At 34.7% G+C, this 16905-nt stretch overlaps 1 protein-coding gene across 1 annotated transcript; it reads left to right on the top strand.

The window, feature by feature from the left end:
- The first annotated feature begins 2300 nt into the window (after window positions 1-2300).
- On the top strand, window positions 2301-16423 carry LOC135683995 (TBC1 domain family member 10A). Its single transcript, XM_065199434.2, has 13 exons — window positions 2301-2676; window positions 4521-4620; window positions 5310-5423; window positions 5979-6082; window positions 7927-7993; window positions 8379-8426; window positions 9218-9283; window positions 9783-9857; window positions 10871-10932; window positions 11978-12030; window positions 12982-13063; window positions 13647-13719; window positions 14357-16423. Exons 1-13 carry the CDS (start codon window positions 2492-2494, stop codon window positions 14447-14449), a joined length of 1122 nt encoding a protein of 373 aa, XP_065055506.2. The 5' UTR covers window positions 2301-2491; the 3' UTR covers window positions 14450-16423.
- The last annotated feature ends 482 nt before the right edge of the window (window positions 16424-16905 follow it).

Here is a 16905-nt window from a genome sequence, read left to right as displayed (position 1 = left end):
TCTTCCAGATTGTGTTCAAGATTGTGGCCTTTCAAGCCACCTAATATAGCACAAACATCTTGAACATAATAATTGGCGAGTCAAAGAGTGACTTAGGCCAGAGGTTTCCCATACTTAGTATTCCCTTCAATTTGCTTTAGTTTAGCTTATTTAGTATGTTTTTACCAGAGAAAATTGAACATGGGAATTTGGTCGAAGAAATCGTTCATTGTCCAAGTTGTACAACAAGTAACAGATTGGCTTAGGAAATAAATCGAGAAACCAGAACTAGAATAAACTGATACTAAAGGCAAGTGACAGAGTTCCGTTCCTGACTAAAAATGTTTCAAAGAGGAAGTAATCGGCCAACGCATATTTATGGTAAAAATGATGAATAACAACAATCTATGTACTGTACTTTGAAAATCTAGACGTTTTGACTAGTCCAGTTTGAGAGTTTTTCAAACCTAGAGTCGTCCTCTTTTTGAAGCACTTTATTTCCAAAAAACTTTTAGATCATATAGTGCTTAGTCATATTTGTTGGTAGTTCTTCTGTTGATCGTTGGAAAAAATCCTGGAAAGATGGGAATAAAAAAATTCGTGCTCAAATATTGCTCAAAAATATTTTCTTTTTGTAAACTGTACGTTCACAAAATAATCGAAATTTTTCATGCAATTTTTCATGAAGGCCTTCCATGCAACGAATTTTAACGGACTTTTAAAATCTTTTGCCATCAAAAAAGGCAGCTGTTATATACGCCAAAATTCAAAAAAACATCAACCATGAAAAGTTGTTAGGCCTTAAGGCGTAAACAAGACAATTCTTGAAAATCAAGAACTAAATTGCGAGAAGCGCTTGCCAATTGCCTTCTTTGAAAATCACCCTTACATATTCATGAAATTGCATTGAATTGTCGACTGCTCAATAAGTGCAGCTTATGCATTACGTAAAGATTTTTTCCCTACAAGAGCCGTAAGAAATTTACCAAGGGTTGGCAGATTAAAGAAGTTTACGTCACCAAGTGACGAAAGGTCTTTGCTGGGAGAACTGCTGTAATTGGTTTGAATCCTTACCTGACATAATACATACATATTGACAGGCCCGTCGGAACCGGGGAGCTGGAGGTGGGGGTTGAGCCCCCTGATAGTTGACAAACTGTAGTATATTTCCTTTGAAACAGTGTACTGAGTGAGAAGGAAGACAATGAGCAGCTATCCCCCCTCCCAATATGAATTTTGTTCTGACGGCACTGTATTCTCATGTAAAATGAAGCTAAATTTACGGTCACGAGCAAAAAATAACTATAAAAATCACAAAAAGGCAAATTTTTCAGGTTTGTAAGAAGAAAATGATCTCTCATAGCAAAAAATCAAGCTTCTCCTTTAATAATACGCATTTTGAAATTGCAGTCACCTTTAAGCTTAAGCCCCATACTCAAGATAATTAAAATATGACTGGAGTAAAAGATTATACTTGGGGTGAATCCCACTCCATGCATTCTTTGATTCTTTATCATGTAATGAGGGTAAAACTCAAGAAACAGGCTGGATAAACCGTAAGATATTATCAATCGATATAAGTGCATTCTTTGTCCTACATCAACTCAACAACTATACAGCCCTTTCGCATATTATGCAGTTATATGCAGTAAAGTTGTAAGAATCCTATGTTTTCATAGTTATAATTCAATGGTACAAATGTTTTTTTCAATTCTTAACACATTTTGGGGAAATTGAAACCTAGATTATTTAAAGAAAAGACTGCTTATATCTGAGCTAGTTTCTGTTGTAAAACCTAATCAAACGCAACGCCAAGATTCTTTTATCGAAGGTGTCCCAATACTTTTTGAACGTAAGTGTAACTACGATCAACCGTGCATTCTCACCAGAGCTACCGATCAGGATTAAGAATAATATTAGTGAGATTAGTCATATTGGAATTAGTTTAACATGTTTACACATTAGGTACCCCAGCAACAATTGTGTAAACTGCGAAAACTAGGGAAAATTAAAAACACGTAAACAATACCTTTCCGTGACAAAAGTATTAGGATGATCGCCTCGAAGCAAATGTGGTTTCGGCAAAGGTGTCAATTCGAAGATTTTCGGCACAGGTGTCTAACCAATTCAAATTATTTTTCAGGAGAAAATACTGTGATAATTCGGTTAGAGGGAAATTAATTTATGATAGGCTCTGGAAAACATATATTCTGTTTCCACATTTAAGACTTTTTAATGGTAGAAAACAGAGTTTGGGTTTCTCTCGAGCCAGATGAAATCTGTAGTGACGACAAGGTCACTAAGCAACAATTTTGTTGAATACGAGGCCGGTGTAACTTCCACTCGGAGCTAAAAGGAGGAAATCACAGCTGAACAATAACAGCTTGGAATTCCGATAATGTAGGGCTTGATAAGCTTCCTTTCCGGTATGAAATTGTGTATTTTTTCAAAAAGTATAGCGGACATATATTTTGAGTTTAATGAACAGACATTTGCATTAAATGTTTAGAAAATGGTAAGCCCTCGGAGGGAGGAAGATCATGGACCGTCAAGCATCACCGGCCTAAGTTACAAAAGGATCGAAGATTACACCAAAGATCTAGATCGAAGTAAGAATATAAATGAATTGAATGGTGAAATTCAAACTGATCGATATGGTTTTATCGTTCACGAGGCAAATGAAAATGTCCAGTCCAAGTAAGTAGTTTTAACTAAAAGGTTTTACACCTTTTCTGCATCCTATTCGAATATAATATGATATATTATATGCTGAATATAGTTGTAAAATATTTCATAATTTAATATTGATAAATAATATTTCTTTCCCGGTATATCGAGTTTTCCCAGTGTCCTACCGATATTTTTCCCAAAATAAAGCTACACATTTGAGGCTGGGCGTGGCATTATGGAAATTGGATTCTGTGTAGGCGTGTCCTGATTAATTGGCATCGTTTACTAACATTTGTGTGATTTTCTTCACTGATTCTACACTCTTACCAGAAAAATACAAAATAACTCTGACAATAGAATAAATTGATCAAGCACACTTTGCTTTGCTTCTGTTAGTGTCTCCAAACTTCAAATCATTTGTTCATTTGAAGTGCACACTCAAAGGCAGGAACATTCTAGCAAAGCAAATTTAGAGTCTAAATAAAGAAGTGAAATCTGGATCACAATTTATCATAGTGTAAAAATATAAAAATGAAAGAGCAAGGTGGAAGTTTAAGCAAAGCAATAATAATGATGATCAAACTTGGAAGGGATGGTGAATGTGGCACTAAAATTTTTTATTCATGAGCAGGGCATGCATGGTATTGTACAACTGAATTATTATTCTCCATTGAGAACAAAAGGAAAGTATTTACTTCCATAGCCCAGTTTATAAATCAGATACTACATGCTTGAAATCACTGAGTAGAGAATTTACATTTTTATAGTTCCTTGAGAGAAACAGATGGTCTCTTGCAGCTTTGTTTGCTTGATTCAGTTCATTCCAGATTTGTACTGTGTTGTTGCAGCTTCAAAAACAAGAATATAAACCTGTGTGAACAAAGTGCCACCCTAGCACAAAAAACTATAAAACAATTTTTCAGACCCATAATGCTTGAGAGCTTATAGCACAAATTGCTTGATTCCTCAAGAGAACCCTGGCATTAGATCAGTTTGAACTTGTGAAGTACTTTGTCGATTGACAGACAGTCACTGCATTCTGTTTCCAATTCAGTTTCATATATTTTGATTTCCACTACATACAATTGAAGTCATCAAAATTTGAAGGGGATCTCAAATATTCAGCAGGATTATTTCAAGTGTGTGAAGGTCCCAGAGTGGGTACTGAAGCTGCCATCCATGCAATACAAAATGTATTCCCGAAAGAAAATACATATGCAAGAAAATTTGGCTCATTGAGGCAAAACTTATTCAATTATGTGAAACAATGTGATTGACCAATGGTGCAGTTGGGAGCCAAAGTGAATTCATGGCTAATATAAAAAAATTTAATGTCATATTGGTGTGTCTAAAAACATCATCTAATAATCTTAAAACTAAATGCTCGATCTATATGAAAGGTAGGCAAATGAAATGAGGGACCTTGAAGTTGGACTTTATAGCAAGCTTTGTCGAAATATAGCATAGAACTGAATCTTGATCCATTCACAAATAAGATGCTACCATTATCACCTCCAAATATATAGAATGATCCCTTCCTAGATTACTTTTCTTGCATTATCAATTTCTTTAAATTGTCCTTTGTGTGTAAACTGACATGATGAAAAAGACAACCTTGATGAAAAACAGCTGAATGAAGAACAAATGGTTGCCGATAATGATTCACATCCTGAGAAAGTTTACATTGATTAGCTTTTAAAATATCCAGATTCTGCTGTTATAATTTTAGTCCTAGTACTAATTTCTATGATACTGGTTTCTATTTTTATACTGATTATTCATAATGATTTTATTGTAGCTATTATAATGAGAATAACAAGAATAGAAATAAATGTTTCTCATACTTCATCTCAATTTTTATTTCTTTATAGAGAGATCCATTTACCTATAGAAATTGTACAAAAAAGAGAGATGAAATGGCTGTTCATGATGAAAAGCTGGGAAACGTACATGAAGTCCAAATCAAAGAGAGTAAGAAATTTCAATGTCAGCCTTTTCAATGTCTGTCTACCTCAAAATGTTAATTTTTTTTAGAACACCACTTTAGTAAAAGTAATTCCAAGGAATTTTGGCAGGTTACATAAAAGAAATAAGTTTCTCCAAAGAGTGACACAGAAAAAGTTTATTGACTTGATAGATAGGGTTGATATAAAGCTTGCTTTGTACGAAACTACAACCAACCCAGGTGTGCTAGTAATGGTAGAGCAACCACAACTTTGATGTACAATATATTATTGACAATGACGAAATGTATTGGATCAGATTTTAATCTGTTCAAATGAGGATCAAGAGTCATAAATTGTTTTGTTTCTCTTGCCACCTGGAAATGGAAGGTGACAAAAGAACATCTGAAAACAAGTAAAACTGTGATGATGCTTTTTAGTCATGGTGACATCAAATTTTGTGGACTGCTTGTTGCAATTCCTATTGAGAATCAGCAAAGCTAATGATCAAAGGTTCTTTTCTAAGAACCCAAAACATCTAAGCTAATCATGATTAATGCAAGTAAGTATTATTCAATAAAATGTAGCCTTTCATATCACCATAGTGTTTTGCGTATTTACATAATTGTGAATATCGTGGAAATAGTCTTAAAATTCTTGCTTGTAATGTATTTAATTGTGAAATCTTTTATTGAAAATTATTTGCAAAATATTTAGGAAAAAATCAAGGAAAGGTGCAGAAAAGGCATACCCTCAGCTATAAGAGGAAGGGCTTGGCAGTTGCTAACAGGAGCAATAAAACGAAAAGAAAAGGAAGCAGATGTTTATGGGGTAAAGTAAACAATTACTATTAAAAAGTGATATTATGAATTATTTTACTTCATCTAAGCAAAAAGAACTTTGCCAAGGTTGGATCAATTGTCATCATAATCATAATAATGATAATCATCATCATTGCGTCATCAGTCAGGACCATCAAAACCTATTTCACCCAAAGGTGCATTGAACTAAACAAGTAGGTACAATAAGCTGTGTCTTGTCAAAAGGAAAAGTTGGGCAACATGCTTTATTTCGAAATAAGTGACTCTGACCTAGTCAAGGTTAGTCCAGTTTCACAGCAATAACAACACAGGCTCCTCCAGACTTTTGAATTAATTCCTCATCTTCCTTTGCAACTCTGACCTCAACCCCAGTGATTATTTATAGGATAAGGGCGTCTGATTTATTCACACTACATCTCTGCCAAACTTCCTCCAAAAGGTAAAAAGTTCAATCACTTTTTTGGCTTCAAGCAAAAAACTGTGTGATTCTTTGAAAAATGAGGCTCGCTCACCAAGTACAATTTGTTTTTTAACTTTTAATCAGGAGTAGTTTTGTCTTTTACAGAAATTAGCAGAAAAGGAGAGCCCGGAATGGGAGCATACTATTTGGAAAGATGTACCAAGAACTTTTCCATATCATGAGCTGTACATTGAAGACAAGGGACCTGGGTGAATAACTTTATCAAGCTCAAATTCTCTTTCGCTTCATCACAATAGTATTTTATCTTGCTTCATAGGACTACTGTTTTGGTTTTTGTTAACTCAGAATGGAAAAAGAATGCAGAAACCTTTTCTTGTATACTGAAAGCTGATCTAATCTGATAATCGTCAAAAAACGACACGGATGCTCCCTAAAAGAGAAGTTAATTTTGTAAACATTTTTTTCGTGATAAAAAAGTTAAAAATGGTTTTGAAAAAAGCAAACATTATGAGTCACACTTAAGCTTTTCGCTTGACACTCTTCAGAGTATAAAACATCAGAACGTAAATAAAAATACTACGCTAGGGAATATAATATACCCAGTTGTGGATCGAAATAGGCCAACCACAAAGGCAAGCACATGACTGTTGAGATTGCCCAATCAGTGCCGCTTGCCTATTGAAAATGTTACCAAAAAGTGGTTTTTTCGTGCTTATGTAGAAAGATTCCAAAAATGTTAGATGGAGCGACGAATGGGCGCTACCAATAATCCGAAACATGTCGCCATTACCCATGTTATCAGAATCGCATGTTTTAGATGTAGTTTTATTTCTGCAAGACCGAAGTGGCTGCTCTCTTTGGGGGAGAGTTTTGTTTCTAATGCTAGAAGGGACGTGCTGTTTTATTCTATCCTCCAATCTTTGGCTAGTGCGTCCTACATAGCCAGAATCACAATGGCACGTAAGCTCATAGATAACGGAACTCTTTTGGGTGGTAGGAACGCAATCCATTTGATTGGATGGGCCTTTTTTACTGTAAACAATAGGTGGATTAACAGCGAAGAAGCGTTTTGTAACGGCCTGTTTGATCCGACTTTTAAATCGCAAGGACTAATCGTAAGACTCGTAAGACTAAACTTAGATTTATCAAGGGTAGTAAATTTGAAATGAAAGATGGAAAAAACATGTTTAGCTACAAATAATTCAAAAATTCTTAAAAGTATCAACAACACCCTTCAAAAATTTCTTACCAATGGATGAAATAGAAATAAAAAGATTGGCTAAAATTATAGCACCAGCTTGTGATACCCAGTAGTTGGGTAACTGCTCCGAAATGGAGATTTAGCTTCAATTATTATAAGGAACTGCTACGAGTCCATGGTAGTTTTAGATAAACCGGACACTTTTGGGGACCAAATTTTACTTCAGCCGAAATGCTTGCGACACAATTACATCCTCTGGATAGTCACAATTACATCCTCTGGATAGTCGTTTTCCAGAAAGATATTTTTTAGTTGGTCAATTTCCGAGTCGAGTTTTGACTTGGAGCAAATCACAAGTGCGCTGTGAGTTAACGCTTTGATAAGGTTGATTTGCCTTTGTTTTAGGCAAAACGAACTCCATCAAATGTATAAGCACGAAAATAAAGGTTTACGGATACACTGGTAAAAAATCCAGTGCCAGACTTTTCAAGCAAAACATCTAGAAACGGCAAGGAATTGTTTTTTTCCTTTTCAAAAATTGTTTTCTTCCTTTTAAAAAGTAAACTGAAGGGTTGGGTGAAGGTTATTAAGTTCTTTTAGCAAAATATCACAGTCAGCCTAAAAAATATCAAAAATATATTGACAAGGAAATTTTGGCTTGCATAAATACTGACAATAAATCCAGCTCTTTCTTTTTGTAAAAACCGACAGAAAACTCAAGGAGTTCTTCAATCAGTTTTCAAAAACGACAGTTCAAGGCAGTAGAAGTTTGTGCTAACTATTCTATGTTTATCATAGCTTTGTTTTAAAATGAGTTTTTCATGATTCTTCTCAAGCTGCTTAATTTATTGTATGAAATTGAAATAAAATGCTGTTTTCTTTCTTATAAAGGCAAACCAGTTTGTTCAGAGTTCTCAAAGCCTATAGTCTGTATAATCCAGATGTTGGATACAGTCAGGTTTGTAGCAGCTGATTATTACATTGAAGAGTTTCTGGTGTTTTTGTTTTGTTCTTTACATAACTGTAGTCTTGTGTGCAGCAGTGCGATTTTTACTGCAATCATATAATTTAAATCGAAGTAATCTACTAGGTATTATGTCCATCTTTCAACTGCAAAGAAACCAAGAATTTCGGGATGTCAATCTGTTTTTTTTAAATAATTTTCATTTCTGTATTCAGCCTTTCCTTTTTGGACTACAAAGTCGTCAGTTAGAAAATGCAAGTACATGACTATTGAGGTTGCCCAATCAATGCTGCTTGCCTAGAGTCTTGATACTGTTAAGATCCATCGTATCTTTTGCTAATTATGATATTGGTATTGAAATCGATTTGTTTCGATTTAGGCTTTGTCTCCAATTGTCGCTGTTTTACTCATGCATATGACAGAAGAGGTAAAACAACACCTATAGTTATTATCAACACCTATAGTTACTATATATCAAGTTCATACACGCTACTTCAGACCAAGAAGCTACATTTTCTTGGTGTTTAAAACCTTGTTACTTCTGGCAATTACCTGGTTTACGTATTTACCTAATTTAGTAAATCCAAATTTCATTTATGTATATAAAAACAAAAACGATTTTTTTATTTGATGGTGCCAATTGTCAAACCGTTTTGGGGATAAATAATTATTCTAGCGCATCAAACGTCAGAAAACTGTCACTGTCAGAATACCTTTTTTAACTGTCAGAAAATTATGTTTTACCATAGGGAATGCCCATGTTATCAACAGGAAAACCCCATGAAGAATTTCTTTTTTAAACAGGGCCAGATTCAAATCATAGAATAACATAGAAACGGAATTACATCACCAAAACATGACCCCTTCCCTGGAACTTTCTCCTTTTATTTAGAAAAATTACTAAATCAATCATGCTGGAAACTTGAGGCTACTACCCCTCTCCCTAGTCCCTCTATTTCCTTACACCTGTGGTGCCATAATTATCATTACATTATGTCTTGGAATTTTTTATAACGTAGTATCTTGTTTCTGCTTCAAATGACCGGTTAACTGTATTTAAAAAAAGTGTGATAGTATCTTGTAACATAATGCGTAACAGAAAGACTGCGATAGTAACTGTAGTATCATAGTCTCTCTCTCTATCTCTCTAGAGAGAGAATACAATAGTATCCATGTTAAATGCTGTTTGTTAAGATTATCATCCTATTGATTTCCAAGGAATCATTTTGGGCTTTGGTTTCCATTTGTGATAATTACCTTCAAGGATACTTTGGCAAAAAGCTGGTATGCATAAACCTCGATACTTCTTGATTGACATTTATTAAGTTGATAAACCTATACTTCTTTCTGTTGCTACTATGAGATAATATCATGTGACCCATAACCACAATCATTACTAATCTACATCCAGAATAACCTAGCTTGATACAGCAGAGGGCCGATTTGCTGCACAATTTAAGCTAAGAGCCAAAAAGAGAAAAGTTGTACCTAAACAAAATGACGATATGAACTAATGAAACATAGAAATGAGAAAGAAATAGTGGAATTTATGGAATTAAAAAATGTAAAACTAAAGCTGGAATCAGGGTAATAATCAAAAGTTTCAGTGTAATCTGAATTGTCATAGATAAATGTAATTTGATAAATCTTTTTCAAAGCAAATTTCAAAATGTTGTATACTTTTGGTATGTCAATTCTCTATCAGGTTCTTCACATGCAGTTTTTTCTATTTATCATTTACCTGCATTTTTAAGTATTAATTATGTTTTTCATTGATTTTCAGGAATCAGTGCAGCTGGACTGTCTGATATTTTCATCTTTACTCGAACGCACGTATCCGTATATTTCAAATCATTTTGTGAGTAGAATAAATTTGTTTTCTTTCACATTCAATAAGCCGCTCTTATATTTGAATAAATATTCTATTAGATTCGCAGTACTTATGTACAGAGAGCTCTTTTTGGGCTAGTTCGTTGAAAAACTATTACAGAAGGTGGCAAAAATTTCTCATAACTAGTACACTGGCCCTGAATAAACAGTATAGATTGTTAAGCCAATGTAATTATTCACTTTTGTATTCTGCATGCCTTCGAATCTCTAAGCATAACGTAGGGTAACTAAATTCTCAATGCAAAATACAAAAAGATGAAAAAGGGGCACATACTATTAACAGCAGAAAATACCAATATAGTCAAATCTACATAATAGTTAACACGTTGGGTTTATATTTAGGTATTTTACTCATTTTAATCACAATATCCAAATAAGTTGATTCCAAGTTGTTGACTGTTTTATTTTGGTGCTACAAGTTTGAGTTTATTTAGGAGGCTGTATCTCCAATCTGATAATCTTGGCATAGGCATACCGTCAAGAAATGAAGTTCAAGACCTAAAAACTGCGAACCTTCCAATAAGCAGTAACTTCAATATCTTTCTTGTCGAGGGATGACAACTTTGCTAAATCGGCCAGTCTCTAGATTATGAACACTTAGTCTCGCCCTTGAAAGACCTTATGCGAGTCCAATCTTAAAGCTGTTTTAACTTGTGCATATGCACATAACGTTTTGTCTTGCTATAATTCAACTTTTTATTAAGGAGACTTTTTACAATGAATCTAGATAAAATTCAATGAACATGTCGCAGTTAGGTTGACTTTAAAAAGTTGCTTTATATAAAGCTTATATTTAAGTTCCAATGTATTTCAGGGTCTTATAAACGGCAATATGTCTACTAGTTCATAGTATTTTCGCCTGCTTCAAAATTTCCTTCATATTTTGGAAGTCTGGAGGCCACTTGTTGCTTGTTAATGTTTGGCAAATGTTAGTATCAGATAACATGAATTAGCTCAATCAGCTGCCCATTTCTTTTGTAGAGAAAGCATGGTATTGACCCAGCTATGTACATAGTTGAGTGGATGATGTGTGTCTTTTCAAGGTGATTTCGAGTTTTTGTATGAATACGTTTTAAATGTATCAATTTGTAGACATTACAAGCCTCGTGTGTGCTCTAACTGAACAGACGCAAATACAGACTGGTAGACAGTAACCTTGATTAGATGTTAAAGAAATTTTTTTTTACCAGACGCCACTATTGTTCACGTTTCTTCTGGCCTTAGTTCATGTTCTGACACTATTTCAGGATGAAAACAAAACCCAAATGTTTATCGCCAAATTTTTGCGTTATGACTTTGTTTTCAGTAAACAAAAAGTACTGATAGCAAGAACATATTGAAATGTACTATTTAAACAAAAAACGATTAAGATTGATAAGACTTTCTTTTTCAAAACTATTTTTATATTCCAAATACAGATTCTTTACAACCGTATAAAATTGAAATTTAAGGCAAACGTTCGAGCTAAAAGTGTGTTTGGATGGGTTCGATAATCGATTAGTGAGTTGTCTAGCTCAATCATTGACACCCACTTTCAAAAGTTTTAGAGCCCTATACGTAATATCTAATTGTCAAATCCTGCCTTCCCCGTCTGCCCTTGATGGGATCATGACTTACTGCAAAATGTCGCAGGAAAGCAGGAAGCGTGGTTCATCATTTTGCTTGTACGATGTTTTCTTAAACTACTGTTACTGTACTGGAGGACTGGTGGGATCGGAGGTAGTGGTCTTCGTAAAAAAACGATCGTTATCAGAAAAGGAACCGCTCAAACCGCTCGGTACCCTTAGTAATTTTGGCAGGCATTCTAAGATTAGGTGCTTTAGCTGCCTTTTAGAGTTTTAGATATAGAGTTATAGAGTTTGTAGAGTTTTAGACAAACTAAAATGCTTTTGTACAAAGAGGATGAAGCGAAGTCAAAAGTCAGAAGTGGTTGGCAACAGCTTACTGGCGCCAATTCTTCACCATGTAAATTGTATATTTTTCTTACATGCCTGATGATCGCATTATTTGTCCAACTCTGAGTAGCAATTCAGACCCTTCACTCCATATCGAATGTTTGTTTATATACGTTTTCCCTCCATTTTTTAGAACGCTACCTTTTGCAACCGCCTTAAGAGTTTGGGATATATTCTTCTGTGAAGGTTAGATATGCATTTTTTTCCATGTTGTACTATAACCAACCATGGTTCTTAATTGTCAACAAGGTTTTTGATTGTAACCAAAGATTTTATATAATAAACCAAGGTTTTTATGTTCAGACTTCGTTTCTGAGAGTCAACCAAGATTTTTGATAGTCATTTTAGTACACAAACAAGTTGCCTATTAGTCGCTCAATTTTTTCTGAGTTGAGGAAGGTTTTTAATTATCAATCATGGTTTGAAATAGTCAATCAATGTTTTTGATTGTAAGCAAAGTTTTTTAAAAGTCAGACATGGCTTTGATAGTCAACCAACATTTTCGATTGTCAGCTTAGGAGTTTGAATGTCAACCAAGGGTTTTGATATATAGGCAAGGTTTTTTGTGCAAGGTTTTTTGTGCAAGGTTTTTTGTTATCAAAAGGTTTGAAATAGTCAATGAAGAGTTAGTCTTGGTTTATGATAGTCAACCAAGGTCTTTGATTATCAACAGGGTTAAATAAACTGTGACATTTCCGTTCTCAAAATAGCTGTTTTCTCTGCAAAGCCAATTCTTTACCAGTACGAGAATATTTTTCTTGCCTCCCTTGGTTTAACCCCATTAGCATTACCCAGACGAGTATTGAACAAAAAAGGTTTTTGAATAGGCATATCAGATATCTCCTGTTCTTTATTTCATCGTGAAATTGTTTAAAGCAACAAAATTTTAATTTCATTACAAGTTTTTCGCAGTTAATCCGAATACGATTCGTATGCCATAGAAAAATATCAATGCATTTAATTTCAATGTTAGTATTTGTTTGTTTATGACAATACTGTTTCTCCTGGTACTAGATCGTTTTTGTCACTTTTCGTCGTTCCTGTCCATCCTTTTGTTGCTAAGAATCCAACTACCTGTCTAATTACACGTGTCTATCTTTAAGTCAAGTATCTGAAAAACTTTTTTTTGCATTTCAGGGGTGAAGATGCTGTTCCGAACAGCTCTTTCAGTCTTAAAAGTTGCATTTCCTACGGAAAAAAGCTTGTTATTACATGATGAGTAAGTATCCTAGAATAAGATTGCGAAGAAGGCAGGACGTCTTTCTCATTTGGTATAATTTTCGTTAGGCCGTATTTGAGCCCGAAAGTTAAATCTTGGACAGCTTATAAACAGGCCTCATCTGTTTCTTTGCAAATCGCTCAAGACCGAAGCTCCTACGTGAAATTCTAATCTTTTACATTGTTCCGATTGTGCCATTGGTACAGCATTCCTAACACAGATGGCTTTTAAATTCAAAATTTTATCGATCCTATCGCATATTGAAGATAAAAAAACAATTTTTACATACCTTAATGAATTCTGTAAAAGGGAATTTAACTACCTCTAGAGAAGTGCGATTTTTGAGCCACCAAAAGGCCTACACAGATGAAATATTGACCATAATCTAATTATTGCTCGTCTAAAATTCGATGAAAGATGATCAAGTCTATGTAAATGTTTTCTGACTCTAATATGTCCTTCAGTCGCAAACTGCGAGAATCAAGCGATATCTCATACGAAATCATCCCTGCCATCTTCAAACCAAGAGGTCTGCATACTTTTATAATTGGATCTAATTTCGTAAGCTTTTATCATATATTAGTGACTATGACACGATACAAAGAGTGAACAACATCGCCAGGGAAGACTTGCATGAAACAGTACTTATACCGTTGGTAAGGGCAGTTTTACAAAGTTGTGTATCATAATTTTTTATGTTTTATTCTTTATGTACGCTCGAAAACATTTTCTAGCGGCAAATGCCCTCTCGCTATATTCAAAAGGACAGACACGACTTCCATTGACCTTCGATCATTTTTGTATCGTTCTTAAGCATATGGGCCGAAGATAATTATTGAAAAGCGCGAATATTGAATTTTGAGTTGGACAAAAGTCTCAAGAAAAATTCAATTTCTGCGAATCATCATCTAAACTTAAGTCACAAAAGTCAAAATTCATATCTTTTATTCATGCAACAACTCCCAACCCTAGCACCCCTAGCAACCCTATTCATCCATTATCCGCCCCACCCTAATCCAGTAACCCATCCAGCCTCTACCATTATTCCCTGTATTCGCCTTACCCACCCCGACTCATGTCCATACCATTGGAGACCTAGCACCCCTATTTAGCTCCAATATCAAACCAAGCTTTAGATCCTTGCCCGAAGTTTATCTCAACGTATCGTAAAGTTTTCAAAGTGAAACATACAAAAGTTTTGCAACCTGAATTCATTTTCAAATCGCTTTATCAATCATAGTAATCTTCTATTTTTTGTGCAGAAACTTACAAGAACCTGTTTCTTTATTGCAGGCTCTGAGCTTGAAACTTACTAAAAACGATTTGAAAAAACTTCATGCTGATGCCCTTTCCAAACGCCCGGACCTAGCAATCACGAATTCATGAAGGTTTGTTGTTGCTGAAATTTGAATTAAATTGTATAGCGACTTGAACGATACACTTTCCGTTGTTTCTTTGTAAAATAGCAAAGGCATTGCGATACTCTTATCAAGGTATATAGATCATTCTGCAAATATGGGATGTTAAAATTTGTAACAATGTTTAAAGGTTTACCCCTTCAATTTATAAGGGTTTTCGGACCCTTTTTTAAGATATCTTCCACATGCTACGAAAGAGTTTCCTAGAGTTACCCGAATATCATCCCGATCTCATGACAGAGAGGTTCCTCTAAAATTGAACTTCGAAGTCAGAGGAGAGACAAAGGCTCTTTGGGATTTTATGGCGAATTCATTTTTCCCTTTTTTGTACCAATAACCATGATGATATTCCAAAGGCGAAAAACATGTGCACGGAATATAATATCAGGTTGGCGCAATTATAGCCTATTTTGACGAATTATAGGGATATATACCCAATTAAGCAAGTTTGAAGACAGGGAGTCTATCATGAACCCGAGGGAAAATGTCTCTCTCTTTTGAGCAAACATGAACTGCGATTAGTTCCATGCATTATATCTCTCTCTGTGTATCAACGTTCCAAATTTTTATTAAAATGACGAAAAGTGCGCTGTAATGCGGCGTTGCTCAATCTACTTGATAGTTGTTGTTATGAAAGTAGTAAAAGAAATAAGAACTGTGATATTAAATATAATTTGAATTTACAGTAAAACTGTGTTTGTGTTTTAATGCCGACATAATTAGAAGTTAATTGTTTATGTTATGTAGTGTTTTCGGTCGTTTAATTTTCAAATCAAATTTAGACTCTATTGTAAAATATATGCCCCTGACATATTCCATGACGTCATGTGTATCATATAGTATAGTAATTGTGACAGTAATCACTTGAATTGTAATTATGCAAGTAATTACACACTGCACCCTGAATAAGACCGTCTTACATATCCGATCAAAATTATCGGCTAGCGAGTGAGATTTTGACGTCGTTATTGGACTTTAGGCTCTCGACTTCTTAGGTACGGCTTTAGATGCCTTCTCTTTTCTACTCAGCTCACCTCTTTCCCCAATTTGCTCCACGTTCTTCATCTCTTACTATTTGTAACGTCATTTCCCAATTGATTCAATCTTCATTTTATTTCCCCTCGTTCCAACACTCTAATCCATCTGTCTTCACCTCTATTCCCCTATTCAACCTTCTTTTCCAAGTTTTTTTTACTGACTCCCCCTAATCTCCCTCCACTTTTTCCTTCCCTTTCCTGCATTTATCCTTCTTCACGTATCACGTATTTCTTCCTGTCGATTCCTTCCAAAAGTTTGCCCTACTCGCTAGCTCTTTCTATTATTCTACTAAAGGAAGTTTTTTGCAAAGAATTCTTGGCAGTATTGAATATAAAAATGGCTTTGAAAAAAGCAAGCATGATATACAATGAAGTACCTCCATATTTTCATTTCTGGCACTTTCAAATTTAAAATGGATTTTACACCTTCCTTCCTCCTATTCCCGTATTAGCTTGAATGCCAGCACCTGTCAAAGCAATTGATAACAACATGTCGGTTTAATCAATTGTCAAACCATGTCTTCTAGGCCCTTTTTTTGAAAAAAAATTTTGGTGCCATTACTTCAACCAAAATATCAATGGAAATTTTTTGGTGCCATGCTGTCACTCGTTATCATCGTATTCCTTTCAGCTAATATGTTTTACCAATGGAAGTATTTTTGTATTGGGTGTGACAGCAACCTTAATCTTACTCGGACTCCATCAATGATTGAGATCAGTTTGAAAATAATTAGTCAGTTTTTGATAAATTGAGATTAAGATCAAAAGCTGGTACTCTTAAATTACTAATTATTAAATTTTTAGCGAGATAAAGCATGTCATTTACGATATTTTTGTTATAACATCGCAAATAATGGTTTATATTTACATATTATGGTGTTTATTATGAATAAAATTAACTCACAGAGCTCTTTGCTTATTCCATCTGAATACTTTCTTTTGACTACAGCCGATATCGTGACACCCTTGTTTCTTAAATTAGTTGCACCGCCATTTATTCTGTTGTTACGAAAACCGTCCTTTTCAAACCGCCAATTGTTATCAATCATTATAATAATCAGCTGTGTTTGATGAAACGTACCTGGGCCCTAAACATGAATTTTATATGGGGGGGGGCTGAAAGAATTAGGGGAATTGGAACGAAGCTTTGCGTTATTTGTGAACTGAATTGCCCTTTGCCTCCAGCTTCTGATGGGGCTATCTTCAATTAGAAAGTCCAATTACTCTTGTTAGGGGCTATCTTTAGCCTCAGTGCCAAACGTAAATTCATATAGCATTATCGGCTATGATTGTATGTGCAAATTCTTTCAACATCTCTGTAATCAATCTGTCATGAGCGAGTCCCTTACATCGTTTCGAACAGTGTCTAAAAACCCTGAATATGAAC

Source organism: Rhopilema esculentum, chromosome 7 (genome assembly GCF_057945365.1).
Source record: "Rhopilema esculentum isolate cy_ngs chromosome 7, ASM5794536v1, whole genome shotgun sequence".
NCBI classification, from domain to species: domain Eukaryota; kingdom Metazoa; phylum Cnidaria; class Scyphozoa; order Rhizostomeae; family Rhizostomatidae; genus Rhopilema; species Rhopilema esculentum.
The sequence above is the reverse complement of the archived record's forward strand: the minus strand, read 5'-3'. Positions and strand labels throughout refer to the sequence as shown.